The 22500-nt window shown below is 51.3% G+C and overlaps 1 protein-coding gene across 1 annotated transcript in view; it reads left to right on the forward strand.

Moving 5' to 3' along the window:
* Nucleotides 1-22017, forward strand: part of Ptk7 (protein tyrosine kinase 7 (inactive)) — a 67790-nt gene extending 45773 nt beyond the window's left edge. The window contains exons 10-22 of the mRNA XM_032899693.1: nt 4880-5013; nt 5128-5263; nt 5385-5504; nt 7999-8148; nt 8253-8403; nt 8503-8630; nt 10393-10596; nt 12472-12627; nt 13411-13643; nt 14699-14779; nt 18332-18483; nt 20084-20262; nt 21017-22017. Of these exons, the coding sequence (XP_032755584.1) occupies nt 4880-5013; nt 5128-5263; nt 5385-5504; nt 7999-8148; nt 8253-8403; nt 8503-8630; nt 10393-10596; nt 12472-12627; nt 13411-13643; nt 14699-14779; nt 18332-18483; nt 20084-20262; nt 21017-21177 (1985 nt within the window). The 3' untranslated portion in view covers nt 21178-22017. The remainder of the gene's footprint in view (nt 1-4879; nt 5014-5127; nt 5264-5384; nt 5505-7998; nt 8149-8252; nt 8404-8502; nt 8631-10392; nt 10597-12471; nt 12628-13410; nt 13644-14698; nt 14780-18331; nt 18484-20083; nt 20263-21016) is intronic.
* The last annotated feature ends 483 nt before the right edge of the window (nt 22018-22500 follow it).

Consider the following 22500-nt stretch of genomic DNA (forward strand, 5'->3'; position numbering starts at 1 on the left):
TAAGTCCTTGGGACCGGGGGAAAAAAGAGAAGGAAAGAGAGAAAATTGACACAGGCACTCACACATGCGTGCACGCACACACACACACACACACACAGTGGCTGAAACAAAAGGCAGAGGCCAATAACTTCATACATACAAACATAGACACACATGCATACATACATATATACATGCATACCTAATACATACATACAGAACTACAGACAGACATACACACATTCACACTTAGAATCGTTAAAGCAAAGCTCCAGCATTCAGGCCCCAAGCATTTCACATGTGCATATATACATACATACATACATACATGCATGCATACATGCATACATACATACACACATTCATGCATACAGAACTACAGACAGACATATACACATTCACACATAGAATGGTTAGAGCAAAGCTCCAGCATTCAGGCTTCAAGCATTTCACACGTGCATATATACATACATACATACATACATACATACATACATACATACATGCATGCATACACACACACACACACACACACAGTTGATGGATGGAAGGAGCCATGTCCCAGCCCCCACACTTTATTCTTCCTTCCATAGCTTACATATCCCAGCAAAATCTGTCAAGCAGTATAAAATTACAATGTGATTACATTTTAGTTTTCTTCTAGTGAATGATTATGAAAAACGAGTGTGTTCCCCAATACCTTTACCAGAAACAGCATTATGGAGTAGAGGTAAAGAAAACAGATTATTCCCCCAAACCCACGTACATTCGTAACTAGGCGACTTGGTATAGATTAACAAAGTGTGAGGAAGCAAGGCCGTGTCTCCGCCCGTTTCTCTTACTGGCAGGAGGCGATTTGCCCTTACAAAGAAAAGATTGATTATTTTATTATTTATCTTTAAAGTAATCTTGTAAGAATCTTAAAAGAATCACAAATCTAAACTTTTATATAAAATCGGTCGTTATTTACTTTAAGTCCTCAGAATGCATATCCACCCATCAGCAACTCTTATTACATCATATAAGAGTGAAAATGGGTGTCAGAAATCTGTCATCACAGTCCGGCCTCAGTGAGAGTCACGTCAGCCAGTGCTGCCATTGTTCTTGTTCCCTGACCCTAAGGTCCTAGCTTAACTAATAAGAGTGCGCCCTTCTGAACTTCACATTGTGTCCTAAGATTTCTACATCAGAGCCAGGAGTCAAAACACTTTAACCTAACTTCACTAACAACTTTATTTTCCTAGATGCTTTCTAAGGGTGGTGGTCACTGCTGACAATCTGCATCTCTAAGTTCTTCTCTAGGGTGGTGCTTGAGTCATGAATCTGCTCCAGCAGCAATGCCTGGCAGAAATTAAGCGTTAGTACTGTGAACACCAGGGACGCTGCCCAGTGAGGGGCTGGAAGCCCTGTAAAACTTTCATCTAATTCTTAGATTGAGAGGGGTGTGAGAGCAGGAGGTAGAACAGAACTCCACAACAGCATGAAGTCCTCAGGACTTGTGGTCCTCGGGGCCATGCCGTACGGAGGCTCACTCCTGTGGCCATGGTAAGCAGTGGGCCACATTCTGTGAGTTCTAAAGCCATGTGTCGTTTCTCCTGCATGGGCCTCGGCAGTTGGGGGTACTTTGGGACACTGAGAACTCAGAACCTCATGCTTACACATGTTCAAGTGTGAGAACTGCTGGCCTTGGTCTGTCCCTTGACAGAATGGCAGAGCTGTGCTGGACGCTCTCTGAGGAGACCCCCGTGGTCTCTGAGGAGGAGACCTGTGGAATTCAGGAGTAGTGCATGAGGCGGGCAGCCCTGGGTCAAGCATGGATCTGTAGAGGTCGAGTCAGAGGAAGTTGGGCTCAGTCAGCAGAGAGTTAGTGAGTGGACCCTTTATGCTGAAGCACAGTTCTCAGTACTGGGGATGTGGCCGATAGGAGAGCAGACGTGCACACCGTCACATACATACCCTGGTAGCTTGTATTCTGACCGGAGAGACCAAACGTGTGAGAAACAGCTTAAAGAGCAATTAGAGCATTTCAGTGACTTTATCCTATGTGTATGAGTGTCGCGTCTGACACATGCGTGCCTGGTGCCCATAGAGGCTAGCACAGAGCGCCGGACCCCTCTCTGGAGCTAGTGCTGGTTATGAGCTGCCATGTGGGTGCTGGAAACTGAACCTTGACACCCCTGCAAGGGCAGCAGGGACTCCTGCAGTCACTGAGTCACCCTCCCCAGCCCCTAAATATGATCATTTTAGGTTACAGTCCAACCGCACAGAGAAATAACAGAAAAAAAAGATGGGAGGGGTAGGGGGATGTTAGGGATGACTCTAGGAGGTGACACTGGGGCTAGTACTTAAACTGAGGGTGAATCCTGGCCAGAAGTAGGTGTGTGAATTGGGAGACAGCAGGAGGCTGCCCAGCTTCAGTAGATTCCATGCTGGCAAGAGTGGGTAAGGTTGTCAGCGAGGAACACTCACATTCAAGTGCGCCCTTTACCTAGCACCTTATAGCAAGTGGTTCTTGGCCCCCGGTGGCTCGGAACGGCCATGCATGTGCTTTGGGTTTGGGGGTGGGGTTCACCTTCAAGGTGAACTCCACAGTGTTGCTGCTGGAGGGTCAGTCAGTCAGCTCTCGTCTAGTGGCTGGCTGCACTCTGAGAGGTTTGTTCACGTAGGAACTGGATTCCAAGAGAGCCAAAGTGTACTGTAGAAGGCAGAGCCAGTCTCAGGCCACCCAGCAATCCAGGAAATAGAGATCGCCTGCCTCTTGATGGAGAATGTGCGACTGTCACATTAAAAGAGAAAAGGCCGGAGGGGCTTGCCTATGGCTGCAAACACTCGGTCTCGCTTGTGTGTGGAGGACTGGCTTCTCAGATCATCCCAGCTGTGCTGAGAAGACCAGAATGCTTCAACCGGGCTGGCGTGATGGTTGGATGCTTGCTACCAAGTCTGACAGCCTGAGATCAGTCCCCGGGATCCACATGGCGAGGGGAGAGAGTGGCTCAGTGAGTCGTGTTTGATCAGCACGCACGCACCGTGTGGCCTGAAACTCACCGTGTAGGTCAGACTGGCCTTAAACTCAGAGATCCAGCTACTTCTGCTTCCGGGTGCTGGCAATAAAAAACATTTTCTTTTTAAAATGAGTAGAGGTAGGAGCCTGGCATAGTGGCGCACGCCTTTAATTCTGGCACTCAGGCAGAAGCAGCAGGTAGATCTCTGAGTTCAAAGCCAGCTTGGTCTACACAGAGAGTTTCAGGACAGTCAGGGATACATCGTGAGACCCTGTCTCAAACAAATAAAAGTATAAGTAGGGAGAGTAATTAGTAGATGCCCGGGGAATACCTGAGTAGTTGAGCGGTGGACATGGGAGTCAGCTAAAGCCAGGCCCAGTCTCAGAGCTTAAGTAAGCAGGATTGTGTAGAATAAAGTGATGGCCTTTAAATGTATGGGCTTTCCTGTGCTTACCCTTGCTCTGAAATAATGACACGGAGACCCGGCTCTCGTCTGTTCTAACCTGACCAACCACGTGCCTGTTACCTGCTGTCTTGGTCTTGCCCTGGTTGCTTCTCCTCTGTCTCTGCATGGCAACTCCTCATTCCACCTGGGACCCACTCACTGAGAGCAGAAGTCCCGCCCCCTCCTCTCCTGCCTAGCTATTGGCTGATCAGCCTTTTATTAACCAATCAGAAGTGATGGAAAGCAGTTGTTACACAATACTGAGACAGGAGATGCCTGACAGTGCCAAGTCTGACTGCAACCAGAGCTCTGGGGATAGTAGTTAGCATCTGAATACACAGTGGACAAAACTGTCCCCCAGCCTGGCCTTGGGGTCGGACAAGTAAGTCAAGACTGGGCCTGTGGCTTCTGCAGTCAGCTGGGGAACAGTGTTTCCTCCTGAGATAGAGACCGAAGGATAGCATAGAGACAGCTAGCTTAGCATGACATAGGAGAAGCAGATTTGGGGGGAAATGAGTATAGTTTTCTATGTACGTGAAGTCCGGATGCCTTTAGCAGTCGGTTTGCAAATGCCAGGAGACATTTCTTGGCTGTGGGGAGGTGCCATGAGTCAGGAGATTTATGGTTAAAATGGAGGAGGTTTTTAGGGAGCTAATGCAGCGAAAATGAAACAGTTCGGAGGACCAAGCACCTCGGCCTCCCTGCGACAAATGTCTGAGTGATATAAAAATGGAAGGATTTGCGTTCGGCTCACAGATTCAGAGGTTTTGCTCCAGGGTCTGTCGCATCTGTTACTGTGGGTCTGAGGGGAGACAGGAGCCTGAGACAGATCTCACTATGACCAGGGAGCAGAGACAGGTACAAGGAGGAAGGGTTGGGGAACAAGTCATATTCTTCAAAGACTTATGTGACTTTGAAGACCCTTAGTGACCATCCCTCCAGCTAGGCCCCGGCTTCTTACTGAAGTTTCTGCCATCTTCCCAAATCGTGCCACAATCTGGGGACCAAGCTTGCAACACATGAGCCTGTAAGGGACACCCCCTCCTGAGTTCCCTTGGGTAACCCCTGGCTGTCCTGGAACTGACTCTGTAGACCAGGCTATCTTCAAACTCAGAGCTCTGTCTGCCTCTGCCTCCTGAGTGCTGAGATTAAAGGTGTCGTCACCACCGCCCGGCTCTGTGGGGGACATTTCATTTTCAAACTTTAAGACTAACCATGGCCCCGTAAGATGTAATGTGAAAAAGAACCACAGGGATGAGATCCTTTTTTTTTTTTTTTTTTTTTTTTTTCCAATTTTTGTTTAAGGGTGCTTTTCCTGCCTGTATATACATGTCAGCTGAGCAGCCTGGGGGCTCTGACCTCAGGAGCACCAGTGACTTAGAACACTCTGGGCGACACGTTTGGTTTTGGAAGCCTGTTGCTCACCGTTACCTGCTTCTTGTCGTTCCTCTAGCTGTACCCACATGGTTGAGGAAGCCCCAAGACAGCCAGCTGGAAGAGGGCAAACCCGGCTACCTGCACTGTCTGACACAGGCCACACCCAAGCCCACCGTCATCTGGTACAGGAACCAGATGCTTATCTCGGAGGTGAGAAAGCATCTTTGGTGGGTGGGAGAGTTCCCCACAGCCCTTCTCAGCCTCTCTTACCCCCTGAGGCTGCCCTCAGGGCTGCCCTCGTCTACTCAAGTCTGTGTCCCGCAGGACTCACGCTTCGAAGTCTCAAAGAATGGGACCTTGCGCATCAACAGCGTGGAGGTGTATGACGGGACAGTGTACCGCTGTGTGAGCAGCACCCCAGCCGGCAGCATCGAGGCCCAGGCCCGGGTCCAGGTGCTGGGTGAGTTGGCATATGTGTTATGTCGGGAGAATACCTAACTTATGTAGGCAGGGGAGTGACAGGGATGGCCCTGGCCTTTCCCTGTCTCAATTACTCCTTGTCTCCTTCCCCACTGAACCAGAAAAACTCAAGTTCACACCACCGCCACAGCCACAGCAGTGCATGGAGTTTGATAAGGAGGCTACGGTGCCCTGCTCAGCCACTGGCCGCGAGAAGCCCACGGTTAAGTGGGTACGGGCAGGTGGGTACCACCTGACAGTGTAACAGGCTAGGGCGGGCAAGGGAGTTAACTTGCGTGTATGTCTGAGGGACACGGGAGTGGCCAGCCTGCACCTGGAACTGTTGGAGAAGCCAGAAGTGAAGGGCTGATTGGTGCTGTCCAGTAGAGAGGGGGAGGCTAGAACCCCAGAGGGGTTGCAAGCACAGCACTGGTCGGCCCAGATGGCGACTCGCAGCCGGTGGGTGGGTCTTCAAGGCAGTGGTGTCGAGATCCCCCTCTTCACCAGCATTAAAGTAGCATGGAGCCTTTGACAAGCATTTGTTTGATGGGGAGCACATCACTCCACCGTCCGCCATCTTTGTTTCTGGCCCCTTCTATGAATCTTTTACTCTTGCATAATAATTTTATACAACTTTTACTTGTTACTCTTCCTGAGCAAGGACGAGCTTGTTTCGTTTATTTGAATTAGTAGAGTAGTTGGGGTGGAACCTTCTGTGACTTTCAGTATGCTAGGGCAAGCTACCTCCACTGAGCGACACCCCTGGCCACTTTATAAAACTCTTTACTTACCATGGATAAGGTTTTACTGTGTGGTTTTAGCTGGCCTAGAACTCATGGTGCAGCCCAGTCTGACCCGGAGCGTAAGGCCTTTCTGCCTCAGCTTCCCAAGTTTGGTGTTCATAGGGCACCCACACCATACCCCTGACCTGTCCGGCTTTCATTCCTGAGACAGTCTCATTATGTAGAGCAGGCTGCCCTTAAACTCCCAGGAATCCCCCTGCCTCTGCCTCCTGGGTGCTGGGATTTGAGACATGTACTATCAAGCCCAGAGTATATGCAGTCTTTGTTTTATTTTTTCTTTATGTGTATGGGTGTTTTGCTTGAAGGTTTGTCTGTGCACCGTGTGAGCGTAGTGCCTGCTGAGGCCAGGAGAAGGCTCAGGTCCACTGGGCCTGGAGTTACGTACGGGAGCTTTAAGAGGGTTGGGAGCCACTGTAAGGGAGCTGTGGGTGCTAATGCTCAACCCTGAGACCTGGAAGAACCGCCTGTGCCCTCAACCACTCAGCCATCGCTCCAGTCCCCTCCCCCACCTGCTTTCTTCCTGAAGCAAGGTCTCCCTGTTTAGCCCTGGCTGAGATGTGGGGTTTGTAGCCCGTCTCCTCTCAGACCCAGCTCTGGCTGCCTCTGCCCTGAGTTTTGGGATTAAAGTGTGCTTCCACACCAGCACTTAACATGATTATCCAAAAACTTGCGTTTACTTTTTTACAGTGCAGTCATTAGCCCCCTCCAGGTCTGCCATCCCACAGTTCCTACTTAACGTGATTTTTATTTTAACATTTTTTAAGTGTTTCTCCTTTGTCTTAATTGTATATAATATCAGTCTCAACTATTATAATAACAATCTCATAATTGGATTCATTGTCATTTTCCTGAATATTCTCTAAATGTTAGAGGCTTGGATTCTTTTTTTTTTTTTTAAGATTTATTTATTTATTATATATGAGCACACTGTAGCTGTCTTCATACACACCAGAAGAGAGCATCAGATCTCATTACAGATGGTTGTGAGCCACCATGTGGTTGCTGGGATTTGAACTCAGGACCTCTGGAAGCGCAGTCAGTGCCCTTAACTGCTGAGCCATCTCTCCAGCCCGAGGCTTGGATTCTTACTCCTCCTTTTTATTGCTCTAGTAGGTCTCCAGTTCTGGTGTTAGTGGGCTTTATTTTTCTGGATTTAGGTTTATTTTCTTTGGGAAAGAATCCCAGAAGTGTGAGTGAGTGTGTGTGTGTGTGTGTGTGTGTGTGTGTGTGTGTGTGTGTACACATATAATATTATTTTACATTATATACTTATGTTATAGTATTTACATGATACATATTAATGCATACTATATAGTATATAATTATAGTATATAATAAATCATAATATACTGTTTCTATTTAAACAACTATAATAATATAAATAAGATAAATATATAAAATATATAAACAATATATAAATATATAGTATATCGGGGTTGGGTTCGGTCCCCACCTCCGGGGGGGGGAAAATATATATATATATAATATCTATAAAATGGTATGAACATTTTTATAACCATGTATATGAACCACCAAATTGTTCTTACAAGGCTGGACCGGTTTCCCATTTGTGCCAGCCGTGGGAGTGAGAGTAGGGTTGTGGTGTCTGTGGAGGGCTCCCTCGCTCAGGCCTGGGATCTTTCTGGAAGAAGTGGGGTCCTGGTGGATCTAGGATGGGGGCTCAGGAGGGAGGAGTCCCAGGCCATGCGTGAGGCCGAGGCCAGACAGTGGCCTGGTCAGAAGTTTGGCGCAGTGAAATGTTATTGAGCGGTAAAAGAGGGAAGCCTGGAAAACTGGGGGAGAATAAGTAGTGGGGGCCTCGGGATGTGCCTGTGAGTAGGAGGGGTGCTGGCTTGTTTGGAGTAGAGATGAGTAACAAGGGGCTGTGTCAGCCATTCTAGTCCATGCCGTGCTCTCCTGCCCACCTCTGCAGATGGAAGCAGCCTCCCCGAATGGGTGACAGACAATGCGGGGACCCTGCACTTTGCCCGAGTGACCCGAGATGACGCTGGCAACTACACCTGCATTGCGTCCAATGAGCCACAGGGCCAGATCCGTGCCCATGTCCAGCTGACCGTGGCAGGTAACGCCCGGGGCTGGCGTTGGCAGGGCTTGGGGGTGACAACTTAGTTCCTATGGCTCCATCGCTCACTACTTCCCAATCCTCCCTGGTCGCTTCCTGTGCAGTGTTCATCACGTTCAAGGTGGAACCGGAGCGAACAACGGTGTACCAGGGCCACACGGCGCTGCTGCGGTGTGAGGCGCAGGGGGATCCCAAGCCTCTTATTCAGTGGAAGGGCAAAGACCGAATCCTGGACCCCACCAAGCTGGGACCCAGGTAGAGCTGCCTCCCGTCCACACTGACTTCACCTTTCCTGGGATGGTAGCTCCCTGGGGGCCGGCCAGGTGACCGTTGCTGTGGCTTCTCTCACGACAGGATGCACATCTTCCAGAACGGCTCCCTGGTGATCCATGATGTGGCCCCTGAGGACTCAGGCTCCTACACCTGCATCGCTGGCAACAGCTGTAACATCAGGCACACAGAGGCCCCGCTCTTAGTCGTGGGTATGGGCCTGGAAAGGGTGCCCTCTAGTGGAAGGGGTGGAAGGAATCCTGTCTCACTGGACAGGTACTGGCATCCTGAACAGACGGCTTGCTGAACTGTCACCGACCTGACATTCCACAGCCGGGCTGCGTGTGAGGGCGTTCAGCGCTCTCCAATGCCTGTGTCTTGTTCACTTATAAACAAGGGTTTTGGCTCCAAGTCTCAGAGCCTTCAGCCTATGCTGCGTAGGCCCTGTTGCTTTGGTGGCAGAAGACGTCCTGTTTGTCATGTGTGAGAAACAAAAGAGAGGAGTGGGCTACGTCTCAGTTTCCCCTCGCAGGGCACCTCTTCCACTTGGTCCCGGTTTCTGAAGGAGGGAAGCACCTCAGATCCGAGCTTAGGGATGGATGGATGGATGGCTTAGAGCTTAAGAGCACTTCCTGCTCTCAGAGGACCCACGTTCTGTGTGCAGCATCTAACGTCAGCTGGCTCACAACTGCCTATGCCTCCAGCTCCGGGTGACCCAAGGCCTCTATCCTCGGACAGCACTTGCATTCACAGGCATATACCCTCACATAGACACACAAGCATACACCGACACACACCGCACAAACATACAGAGACACATACATAGACACACAAACACACATACATATATACATATATAGGTACACACCTACACATAGACACGCAAACATCACAGGTCCATGCCCACACATAGACACACAGACATACACAGACACACACCACACAAACATACAGAGACATATACATATACATACATACATACATACATACATACATACATACATACATAGGTATACACCTAAAATAGACACGCAAACATCACAGGCCCATGCCCACACTTATACACACATACATACATAGGTAGATATACACATAGACCCACAAACGTACACAGACACATCCCCACACATAGACACACAGACATACACCAGCACATACCTATACACATATCCACATGTACATATTCATGAATAAAGGTAATTTTTTAAAAAAGGTTTAAATTTATAAACCAGGCATCACAGTTCATTCCTGTAATCCTGGATCTTGGATGCCGAGACAGGAGGATTATCATGAGTTCAAGCCCTGAGAGGGAGATAGGGTTGTCGTAACTTCAAGGCTAGTCAGGGTTAGATAGTGAAAATTCCAAGATAGCCTGGGCTAAGGAGTGAGACATTGTCTCAAAACAAAAGAAAGAAAAACTTGGAACTATCACAAGTGGAGAGGGGACCAGGTCAGGATGCAGGCGGCACACAGATGAGGACAGGTTAACAACTCCAGGCCACACCTGCCGTAGTAACCTCTGTCCCTTTGAGAAGTTATCACTGTGGCTGCAGAAGTGGGGATGGTGGGGTAAAGGGGAAGAAAGTTCACAAACGTCTCCATTCAGCAGAATTGTTTCCTAGTAACGTAGAAAATGGAGTGTGGAATCTCTTGCTTGAGGCCATTGACGTCCACCCAGTGACTCACAGGACCTCTGTCTTCTGAGCCATTGAAAGCCAGTAGAGCAGCAATGCGGGAACTTACTCTGAGCTGAGTGACACGGGTACGCTGAACCAGAAGCTTCCCAGTGGTCTCTCCAGGGTTAGCTCACAGTGCCGAGCCAGCCAGAGAAGGAAGGGTTGCTCCTCCGGTCTTCATGGCACGTGGAAGCCTTCAAATATCTAGACGTTGTCATATATCTGGGGCGGGGAAATTGGGTAGAGACTCTGGTTTGCGTGAGTAGCCCCCATCCTGACCTCTCCGTGTGTCTCTTAGACAAGCCGTTGATGGAGGACTCAGAGGGCCCAGGCAGCCCTCCCCCATACAAGATGATCCAGACTATCGGGCTGTCAGTGGGTGCTGCTGTAGCCTATATCATTGCTGTACTGGGCCTCATGTTCTACTGCAAGAAGAGGTGTAAAGCCAAGAGACTGCAGAAACAGCCTGAAGGGGAGGAGCCCGAGATGGAGTGCCTCAATGGTGGGTTCCCCTGTAAGGGGGAGGAGCCCGAGGTGGAGTGCCTCACTGGTGGGTTCCCCTGTAAGGGGAGGAGCCAGAGATGGAGTGCCTCACTGGTGGGTTCCCCTGTAAGGGGAGGAGCCCGAGGTGGAGTGCCTCAATGGTGGGTTCCCCTGTAAGGGGAGGAGCCCGAGATGGAGTGCCTCACTGGTGGGCTCCCCTGTAAGGGGAGGAGCCCGAGATGGAGTGCCTCAATGGTGGGTTCCCCTGTAAGGGGAGGAGCCCGAGGTGGAGTGCCTCACTGGTGGGCTCCCCTGTAAGGGGAGGAGCCCGAGGTGGAGTGCCTCACTGGTGGGCTCCCCTGTAAGGGGAGGAGCCCGAGGTGGAGTGCCTCACTGGTGGGCTCCCCTGTAAGGGGAGGAGCCCGAGGTGGAGTGCCTCACTGGTGGGCTCCCCTGTAAGGGGAGGAGCCCGAGGTGGAGTGCCTCACTGGTGGGCTCCCCTGTAAGGGGAGGAGCCCGAGGTGGAGTGCCTCACTGGTGGGTTCCCCTGTAAGGGGAGGAGCCCGAGGTGGAGTGCCTCACTGGTGGGCTCCCCTGTAAGGGGAGGAGCCCGAGGTGGAGTGCCTCACTGGTGGGTTCCCCTGTAAGGGGAGGAGCCTGGAGTGCCTCACTGGTGGGCTCCTGTAAGGGGAGGAGGAGCCTCACTGGTGGTGGAGGCCTCACTGGTGGGCTCCCCCTGTAAGGGAGGAGCCCGGGTGGAGTGCCTCACTGGTGGGTTCCCCTGGGGCTCCCTGGGGGTGGGCTCCCCAAGGGAGGAGCCCGGTGGAGTGCCTCACTGGTGGGTTCCCCTGTAGGGGAGGGCCCGGGTGGAGTGCCTCACTGGTGGGGGTGGAGTGCCTCACTCAGGTGGGTTCCCTGTGGGGAGGGAGCCGAGGTGGGGGTGGTGGGCCCCTGTAAGGGAGGAGCCCAGGTGGAGTGCCTCACTGGTGGGCTCCCCTGTAAGGGGAGGAGCCCGAGGTGGAGTGCCTCAATGGTGGGTTTCCCTGTAAGGGGGAGGAGCCCGAGGTGGAGTGCCTCACTGGTGGGTTCCCCTGTAAGGGGAGGAGCCCGAGGTGGAGTGCCTCACTGGTGGGTTCCTGTACAGCAGGAGGCGGCCCCGTAGCGTATAGAGCACCCTCCCGCGACAGCTGTGGGGGAAGAGAGCCAGCAGTACTGGAGCTGGGGGATGAACCTGAGACTGCCTCTGCTCTAGCTGCAAGCCTAAAGTTGGCCCATTCTCAGGACCTTGGCCTCTAAACTGCTTGGCTCGGGACTCCCTTAGAGGAACCTCTTAGGCCAACCTTCTGTCCCACCAGTAAAGCACAGATGAATTTGGTATTCATTTGCACGTGTCTGTTACGCATCTTCAGTCTTCAGCCTCCAGGGCTATCTGTCTGTCATTTTTTTCTAGTCCCTCCCATCAGTAGATGCTCCCCGAGGGCATTTCTGGTTCTCTACTCAGTTTAGGCAGTCCGGAACAGCGTATGGCTCTACCCTGTGGTTTCCCCATTACATACAAGGGATCCGGTAAAAACCAAACAGCTTGTGTGGATATGACATTCCGGTCCAGAGACTGAGATTAGAGTCCCACACCAAGCTCATTTCATATCTCCTAATCGCCTACATAAACAAATGGTCACACCCAGGGTCTGCAGCCAGCCCCCAAGCCCCATCAGGTCATCTGTGTGAATAGCTATTTTGTGTGCGATTGGACTCAAGTTGGCAGGAGCAAGGTGGTGGTGGTGGGGACAGACGAGGGGACCCAATACAATGCACTACACAGGACATGGGAACTGAGCTCTTTGCGATATGCAGGGTGTCCGTCTTAGATATCCCCCTGACCCCTTGTTCCCAGGTGGGCCTCTGCAGAATGGACAGCCGTCAGCAGAGATCCAGGAAGAAGTGGCGTTGACCAGCTTGGGCTCTGGCCCTACAGCCACCAACAAGCGCCACAGCACTGGCGATAAGATGCATTTCCCACGGGCCAGCCTGCAGCCCATCACCACTCTGGGTATGTGGCCTTGCCCTCAGCCGCCCAACTTTGCTGTAGAACAGTGGGCTGAGGGGATTCCGATATGTCCCAAATCTAACATGTTGGAGACAGCAGGGTCAGGTTGTCCCCTATGAGTTAGTCACACCCCATTCACCTGCTCTCATCCTTGTAGCCCACCCTTCCCTCCCTCCCTCCCTCCCTCCTTCCCTCCCTCCTTCCCTTCCCCTCCCTCCTTCCTTCCCTTCCTTTCTAAATTTATTTATGTATAATACTCCATCTGTAGGTTTGTCTGTACACCAGAAGAGGGCATCAAAGCCCATTACAGATGGTTGGGAGCCACCACATGGTTGCTGGAAATTGAACTCAGGACCTCTGGAAGAGCAGTCAGTGCTCTTAACTGCTGAGCCATCTCTCCAGCCCCCAAGTGTTATTTCCTTGATACTCCTGAAAATGTTTTTAAAAAGAACTAAAGTGGGGTTGGGGATTTAGCTCAGTGGTAGAGCGCTTGCCTAGCAAGTGCAAGGCCCTGGTTCGGTCCCCAGCTCTGAAAAAAAAAAGAAAAAAGGAAAAAAAAAAAGAAAAAAAGAACTAAAGTTAATTCTAGGAAAAAAATTTTGAGAAAGTATACATTCGTTCTGAGCTTTTTGTTTGTTCGTTTTTAAGTATATCAAAACTTTTGGGGCTGGAGAAATGGCTCCCCTGCCTGATGGCTTGGGTGCCGGGAAAGCTTGTGTCACAAGAAAGGCCGTGGCTGCGTCTCTCTCAGCGCCTTCCTCTGCCAACATGAATCTCTACCCACAGGGAAAAGCGAGTTCGGGGAGGTGTTCCTTGCAAAGGCTCAGGGCTTAGACGACGGCGCGACAGAGACCCTGGTGCTTGTGAAAAGCCTGCAGAACAAGGACGAGCAGCAGCAGCTAGACTTCCGGAGGGAGTTCGAGATGTTTGGGAAGCTGAACCATGCCAACGTGGTGCGGCTCCTGGGGCTGTGCCGGGAGGCCGAGCCCCACTACATGGTGCTGGAGTATGTGGACCTGGTATGTTGTGGAGTGTCAGTGGAGGGGGTTCTGGGGCTAGGGCACCACAGAGGTCTTGGCTTTCAGTGGCCGCAGACAAAGGTTGCCTCCTGACACTTGAGCAACCTGCCCTCCCAGCTCTCTGGTACCCATCCACCTCGCCTTTACCTATCTGTTCAGCTCCTCCTATCTTTCTGGAGTTCAGTCTTAGGATCTGGGGCTTCTTTGTACCCTGCCTGGATGTCCTTCAGGTCCTGCCAACTGGTTTTCTTTGCTTTGTTTCTTCTTTCTGCTCAGAACTTGCCACCACTTGAGAACAAGCTTGTCAGAACCTGACCGGCCTTCTCTCTTCCCTTCCTGTCTCCTCTCCCTCCCTTTCTCCTTCCTTCCTACCCCTTACCTCCCCCCCCCAGCCCTCTCTCCTTTTCTTTCTTTTCTCTCTTTGCTCTTTGCCTCTTTTTCCCTTACCCAGTCCTTCTCCTGGCTTAGGTATCAGCCTGGTCACCAGCTTGTCCACCAAGTTATCGTTCCTGTGGTCACCCCTGTTCCTGCTTTCCCCATCTTTGCTAGGTGCTGGTCTTCTTGGTCTTTACACTGCTGCCGTAGAGCATCAGGGAAGGAGATGTTCTCAGTCTTCTTCTGAGCATTGTACTTTTCTGTTAGGTGTGGTGTGTGTGTGTGTGTGTGTGTGTGTGTGTGTGTGTGTGTGTGTCTTAGTAGGGAGTATGTGTGTGTGTGTCTTAGAGGGAGTGTATGTCTTAGTAGGGAGTGTGTGTGTCTGTAGAGTGTGTGTGTGTCTTAGAGGGAGTATGTGTCTTAGTAGGGTGTGTGTGTGTGTGTGTGTGTGTTAGTAACGAGTGTGTGTGTGTCTTAGGGAATGTGTGTGTGTGTCTTAGAGGGAGTATGTGTCTTAGTAGGGTGTGTGCGTGTGTGTGTGTGTGTGTGTGCATGCGCACGTGCACATTCAGGTCAGGGCTTGTCACTGTCTCCCAGCAGGGACTCTGCAAGCTCGGTCTGATGCTTCAGAGCCCATAGCCGGGCCGTTCACTAACAGAGGTGTTTGGCCATTCCCTCAGGGAGATCTCAAACAGTTCCTGAGGATTTCCAAGAACAAGGATGAAAAGTTGAAGTCACAGCCCCTCAGCACCAAACAGAAGGTAAGGTCAGGGTGGGCGAATCCCCCAGAGTAGGCCACAAGCAAGGGCACCCTCCAGCTTCCATTACTCAATACTACTTGAGAGCCAGGCCTTATGTAAGTACGTCACCTGTGTTTGCTGGCACAGAAGTCCCCTGCAGTGTGTTCCTGTCCCCATTTCATGGACCAAGAAACTGAGGCTTCGAGAGATTAAGTAGCTTGTTCCAGCTCTGTAGTCTGCAAGTAGCTTGATGTCGTGATGCTGGCTTCACAGAGGAGGCAGCTGCTCAGGCCCTTGTCTCTGTTGTTGATTCTGGGAGAGCAAAACCCACGTGCCCAAGGCTCGCAGCAAAAGCAGCAGCAGCATCCAAGTCCACGGGCTGCCGGGTTGGGTGTGGCCTCGGGCAGGTTTCTTTAACTTGTGTGTGGAGACTATGACCTTACAGACTGAAGGGCTCGAAGCATGACACACACGGGAAGCGAGTGGGAGGCCTGGGTGAGAGATGTGGAAGGCATCCAGGTCCTTAGGTAGCCAGACCGCTGTGGTTAACAAAGAAGGCTTCCTGACGGAGAGAGCCTTTGAGTTCAGTTCTCAAGGACAGGAAGTAGTTGAATGGCAGGAAGGGGATGGCTTCAGGAGAGAGGATCAAGGTAAGTGACTGGGACAGGGACAGAGGCAGGCTGACAGCTGAGCGCGGTGTTAGTGTCTGTGATGCAGTACTCGGGCTGCGGCAAAGAACGGCCTTGGGCCACATTCTGTCTAGTGAGTCCGAGGCCAGCCTGTGCTGTATAGTGAGACCCTGACTCCGAAACACACATGAGAGAGGAGGACAGGAAGGGAGTCAGGGCATGTCCCCAGGCGCTCTGACAGCCATCGCAGTTCCCCACGCACTGTCCTACCAGCTCTTGCATGTAGCCTTCAGTTGGATGAGGACGTTTTCAGAGACTGGGTTCCATACACACCCTCCTAGGACAGCGCTTAGATCCAGACTGAGGGCCGAGAGACGTGGCTCAAAGGTTAAGAGAACTTACTGCTCTTCCTGAGGACCCAGGTTCAGTTCCCGGCACCCCAGTTAGGTGACCCACAACCTCCTGTAACTCCAGCTCCAGGGTAATCTGAGGCCTCGGACCTCCATAGGCTCCTGCATGCAAATGTCCAAACCCAGGCACAGACAGACAGACAGACAGACAGACAGAGAGACCCACACACAGACACACCAAGAGATCCGTGTACAGACACACACACAGACCTATACACAGACAGACAGACAGACACACACACACACACACAGAGACCCATACACAGACAGACAGAGACCTACATACAGATACAGAGAGACCCACTCAGAGACAGACCCACCCACAGACAGACACACATCCCATTAAAAATGAATCTTAAATTTTAAGAAGATCATGCAGATTTAGCCAGATGTGGTGGCTCAGACCTGTGGTCTCAGCACCCTGGAGACAGTGGCACAAACATCGCCAGACTTTGAAGATAAAGTATGTTGTATCGTGAAGCTCACGCCAATCTAAGGGGAAAAAGTAACCATTCTCATTTGTATGTGTGTGTAGGTCAGAGGACAGCTTTATGGATTCGCTTCCCTCCTTCCACACTCGTGTGGGCTGCAGGCTCTCATGCTCGCCTTTACCCAGCAGCCACCTCACCAGCCACCACCTTGGCTTTGTTCCTCTATGACTGCATTCTGTGGTTGATGAGTCCTCCCTTGGGGGTCCTGAGTGAATCTTTATGGTAGAGGAAGCAATCAGTTAGCTGGTTACTTCTCCGAGGTTAAGGGAGCCTCTTCATCTTTCTGTGACGTATGTGTATTTAGAGTTTTTTAAAGTTTGTTTTTGTTATTAATTAATGTGTGTGTGACTGTGGCACACGCGTGCCAGACTCTCCTCTACCATAGGCTCTGGGAGCTCGTTCAGGTCTCAGGCTCCTGTGACTGTGTTTCTGCGTTTCTTAGGGGAAGTTCCTCTCTCCTTAGTAGTTGAGATGAACCTCATGGGCAGTGGGCAGACATTCTCCTGCCGAGCCATCCCCCACTGCCTTGTCCTGTTTTTGTAACAAGGATGCCGTGGGGCCCCTGTGTCTTTTAGCATTTACCTCTGCCATTTAGATGAGGCAGTAGAGGTCATAGGAGCAAGGTTTCTCTTTTTCTTTTAAACTTTGTTTATCTTTAGCTTATGTGCGTGGGTGTTTTGTCTGCATATGTTTGCGTTGTACCACATGCGTGCCTGGTGCCTGTGGGAGGACAGAAGAGGGCGTCAGGTTCTCTGGAACTGGAGTTATAAACAGTTGTGAGCCACCACGTGGGTGCTGGGAACCCAACCCTGGAGCTCTGCAAGAGCAGACACTGTTCTTAACCACTGAGCCATCCCTCCATTAGCCGCCACCGCCACCACCTCCCCTCCCCACGTCTTCTTTTTAAAAAAAGCATACATTCTTTGGTATTTATTTACTGGTATTTCTGTATGTGTCTGCATTCGTACCTGCTTGTAGAGGTCAGAAGACAGCTTAAAGAAGTTGGCTTCTCCTTCCACCGTGTGCATTCCAGATAACAAGCTCAGGTCGTCAGGCTTGGTGGCAAGTGCCTTTATCTCTCTGCTGAGCCATTGTGAGCCCAGATTCATGGCTGTCTACCGGTACTCTCACGTTTACAAGTATTCTGTGACTTTTTCTATAGCACAGAGCACCTCCGTCACGATGACCCCTTCTTCAAGAACAGTTTTTTTGTTTTTTTTTGTTTTTTTTGTTTTTTTTTTACAAGATTTAGCTCTCTTGGACACTGATTTGTTCTGAGTTAGTTTAGCCTTGGCCGTCCTGGAACTTGTTCTGTAGACCTGGCTGGCTTCAGACTCTCCAGGCATACCGCCTAGTATGCCACCACCCGGCGCTTGGAGTCTGCCTTCTTGCCAGGAATCCTGTCTTGGCCAGCCTTGGTGTATTCTACCAGGAGCTTTTATGCTTAACGTTTAGTGCAGGCCTGGTGTCTGTCCAGTGCATTGACCGTGCAGGACTGGAGCGATGGCTCAGCAGCATTTGCTGCTCTGGAGGACTTGAGTTTGGCTCTCTGAACTCAGAATGGTGAGCGGTTTGCATCTAGACTGCCCATAAGCCCATCTCCAGGGGATCTGATACATGGCTCTGCCTTTGTCTCCTGAGGACTGGGGTTAAAGGTCTGATCCATCCACCTGTATTTTTCGATTCAGGGCCTCTCACTGAACTCATTGATTGGCTAGTCCAGCCAGCCAGTGAGCCCTCTACATGGGTAATGAGATCCAAGCTCAGGTGCTCATGCTTGCACAGCAGACACTGCCCCCCTGAGGGAGAACCCACTTAGGGTCTCCACAACCCTTTCATCTCACGCAGTTAAACCTTCAAACAGCCTAGTGAAGCAGCCTCTGTATTCCCTCTTCTGGAGAAGGTAGCGGAGGCTGTGGTGTTTGAGGTTTCCTAAGCAGCACTCCAGGGATACCTGGAGTAACGGAGACAAGGGTCGTGTGACAGGTGGTCCCCTTGATCCTTAGTCCTGGGCTGTGCTCACAAGCTGTTCTCTCTCGCCAGGTGGCCCTGTGTTCCCAGGTGGCCCTGGGCATGGAACACTTGTCCAACAACCGCTTTGTGCACAAGGACTTAGCTGCTCGCAACTGCCTGGTCAGCGCCCAGAGGCAGGTGAAGGTGTCCGCGCTGGGCCTCAGCAAGGATGTATACAACAGGTAGAAGGGCTTCGGGGCACGTGCGTCCCTTCCTTCCCAAGGGGGTCTGGGGGAGACAGGGCAGATGCAGTTGGTGAAGGGGGTAGTAAAGGGCTGCATGGCTGCTTAGCAGAACAGTGGGGTGAGGTGGGAGGGTTGACTAAAGCCTAACCATCCGCTTTCTAAAGGCACAACAGGTCCCAGAAGTGGCCCCAAGTAGCTGCTGGCTATGGATCTGCTATAGTGATTAAAAAACAAGTATTGTAAGCCGGGGAGTGGGCACACCTTTAAAACCAGCACTCGGGAGGCGGAAGCTGGTAGATCTCTGTGAGTTCAAGGCCAGCCTGGTCCACAGAGTGAGTTCCAGGACAGCCAGGGGTGCACAGGGAGACCCCGTCTTATAAAACTAAAAGGAAAAACAAACAAACAAACCCCCAAACAGAAGACAACCCAATATTATAAACCTAGAATGGTTTGGGTTTATAGGTTGGTGAAAAAGGGTATTTATAGCTAGTTTCTATGTCATTAACCGTGCATGTCACTCCCTCTGTACGTTTTTTAATTCGGGAACAGTGAAGCTTGAGCCTTAGAGCCTGTCCATTGTGGTCAGAGAATGTTCTAGATTGCCTGTAGATGCCACCTTGGGGGAGTTCCCAGTCACCCCAGTTTCAGGTCACCCCAGTTTGCCCAACGATCGCTTCGGCCATACTTCATCAGTAATAAATAAGGCCTTTTCTACTTTTTAATTTCTATTCATATTTTTTATTGCTTGTTTACTTACTTTTACAGCGTTGGGATCACACCCAAGGTCTCACAGACAGCCCTACCCCTCTTTAAACATTTGAAACAGGATCTTGCTGAGCTTCTCATGCTGGTATTAAACTCACTCTGTAGCCTAAGTAAGCCTTAAACTCGTGATGCCCCTGCCTCAGCCTTCCAACCAGCCGGGATTACAGGCTTGCAGCACCAGGCCTGGGTTGTGTTGTTGGTGTTGTTGGTGTTGTTATTATTATTGTTGGTTTTTCTTTACATTTACTTGTTTTTCTTTTGTGGGTGTTTGCCAGCAGGCGTATATATGCACTGTATATATGTGCCTAGTGCCTGAGGAGGTTAGGAGAGTGCATCAGATCCCCGGAACTGGAGTTAGAGGTGGTTATGAGCTGCCATTTGGGTGCTGGGCATTGAACCCAGGTCTCTGGAAGAGTGTCCAGTGCTCTTAACCTCCGAGCCATCTCTCCAACCCCTCTAAATGGAGTATATATATATATGTAATTTTATTTGAATGGCTATTTTGTCTGCATGTATGTCTGTATACCAGTGTACTGAGTGTCCTCAGAGGCCAGAAGAAAGGTTCCAAGGACCAGCAGCCGGTGCTCTTAACCTCTGAGCCATCTCTGCAGCCACCTCTTACTGGAATTTTTAAACTATCAAACCTCACTCAAGTGGGTCCACATCCAGAGTTAACCCAGCATACCTCTGCGCTTAGCATACGGATTTTCGAGTCCTTCGATGTCTTCTCTGGAAAAGGCTGGCCCCGCTGGGGGAATCCTAGTTTGAGATGAGGCTGCGCTCCTAGGCCTTGGCCTTCTCTGACCTATCCTGTGTCGCTTCTCCGTTGCAGTGAATACTACCACTTCCGCCAGGCCTGGGTACCTTTGCGTTGGATGTCCCCAGAGGCTGTCCTGGAGGGTGACTTCTCCACCAAGTCTGACGTCTGGGCCTTTGGCGTGCTCATGTGGGAAGTGTTCACTCATGGAGAGATGCCCCATGGTGGACAGGGAGATGATGAGGTGCTGGCGGGTAAGTAGCTGTGCTCCTGATCCGACCCTCACCTTTCCCCATCCCACCTCTGCCTGCTCGGCCTCCAGGGCTAGCGAGCCTCCCTCCGCTGGTGCTTAGCAGTCCTGCCGATAGGACCTCTCCGTGTGTGAAAACTCTGCAGACACAGTCGGTAAGGTGGTTCAGCAGGTTGAGCTGTGCCATCAATCCCCAGGACCCACGCAGTGGAAGGAGATTAGAAGGAGAGAAGCAGCTCTCCCAGGGTGTAGTTTGTGCACACACGTGCACATGCACGCACACACACGTACACACATGCATGTGCACACACACATGCATGTGCACATACAGACAATAAATAAGTCATTTTTAAAAATACTGGAAAGCAGGCTCAGGCTGTGTGGGAAATGATAAAGCCGGTGGCTAGCGTATGAGAAGCCCTGGGTTCAATCCCTAGTTCTGCAAAACACAAAACTGACCTGTTGGGAGACTTCCCTACTGGGTTAAGCTGCTCATCTCCAGTGTCCCTTTCAGCTGCAGGTTGCTTGAGCTCCAACAGGACCCTGCTACTAGCCGGAGAGAACTGGGAAGACAGTTCTCTCTTTGTCTTCTAAGATCCTTGCCATACTCTTAAAATGTGGTACCCGCTCACCCATCACTGACCAGTCCTCCCCAGGGCAGACCAGTCCTTGTGCCAATGCCATGGGGACCGCACGCCCCAGCAGGTATTGACAAGCCATTAAACATTTGGGCTAATGCTACGCTGTGTGTTCCATAGACTTGCAGGCTGGGAAGGCTCGGCTCCCGCAGCCCGAAGGCTGCCCATCTAAGCTCTACCGGCTGATGCAACGCTGCTGGGCCCTGAACCCCAAGGACCGGCCCTCCTTCAGCGAGATCGCCAGCACCCTGGGAGACGGCCCTGCGGACAGCAAGCAGTGAGGGAGCCTCACAGGCTGTCCCTCAGGACGGCGCGGGCAGGAAAGAACCCCTCTTGAGGGGAGCCTGCAGCATGAGGGGCAAGATAACCCTGTTCTTGGCCTTGGGGTCCCTGCCCAAGCACAACAGGCATCGCTGAGGGCTGGCAGTGCCTACGCGTTTCTCTTTGCCTCAGCCACTGGGGAGGCTGATTCAAACCCAGGCTGGGTGACTTAAGACCATGGGCTGGGGGCATCTTTCTTTGTGACCCCTTCCCTTATCAGGGACAGTATGGGTACCTCAGGTAACCCCAATTTCTGGCCTGAGACTTCTTCTGGCCAGGTCCAGCTCTGTCACTAATCTGCCAATGGGGAGGGCTGGGCTGGGGCTGAGCTAGGTGTGGGGGACTTTAATACACAAATATACTCAAAGTTCCAGGATAACTCTGGGCACACAGGACCAACGGGCCTCTTGGCCCATGGGTCCCACCTGGGGGCGCCTAGCAGGTCGTGAAGGGCACGGCAGCGGAGTCCTCCCCACCGTGGGCTTGTGCACACTAAGCCAGACCCTTGGCTCAGTCTCCTTTCCTCACCCTAAGTGCCTGGCAGATGAAGTGTTCGGGAGATTTTGACACTTATATAACCCGCCCCTTTTGTACGCACCTTGGGCGGCCTTTGTATGTAATTGCAGCGTGGGGTGGGTGGGCATGGGGAGGTCTGGGTGGGCCCTAGAGGAAGTAGGGAGGGAGGGCCACCCTGCCTCATACTCTTACTTACTGTTGTTGTTTGTTTGTTCTACGGTTTTGTTTTCGTTTTGTTTTGTTTTTTACACTCGCTGCTCTCAATAAAGAAGCCTTTTTTTAAACAGCTTGTTTATTAGACTCTCACCGCCTTTGCTCGTGAATGGGGTTCTTTGTCTCCTTCTCTTTGCCGAGCAGAAGGGGCAGTGTGACTTCTTGACATCGAGTAGGGCGTGTATGGGACGATCCCATAGATGCTGGTTCTGCTCTCCCATTCTCAGATGTCTCAATCCGCTCCTACCTGTGTGGCGGCCACTGAGTCTTTGCCATTCAGGCCAGAAAAGGGGACAGTGACATAGTCAGGCTCTGAGTCCCTGACTGTGAAACTAGGAAGGCAGGGAGCTGGGGAAATGGCTTTAACTAAGAGCACTGGCTGCCCTTGCAAAGACTGCAGCTGGCTGTAGCTCCAGTGCAGGGAATCTAGCATCTTCTTTTGGCACCAGTGGCCAGAAGCAAGCAACAGGCACACAAACTTATGTGCAGGTAAAACAGGCTCACACATGAAATGAAAATCGTGGAAAAAAGAACACTATTAAAAGTGAGCTGGG

The sequence above is a fragment of the Rattus rattus genome, chromosome 4 (genome assembly GCF_011064425.1).
Source record: "Rattus rattus isolate New Zealand chromosome 4, Rrattus_CSIRO_v1, whole genome shotgun sequence".
In the NCBI taxonomy this organism is placed as follows: Eukaryota; Metazoa; Chordata; class Mammalia; order Rodentia; family Muridae; genus Rattus; species Rattus rattus.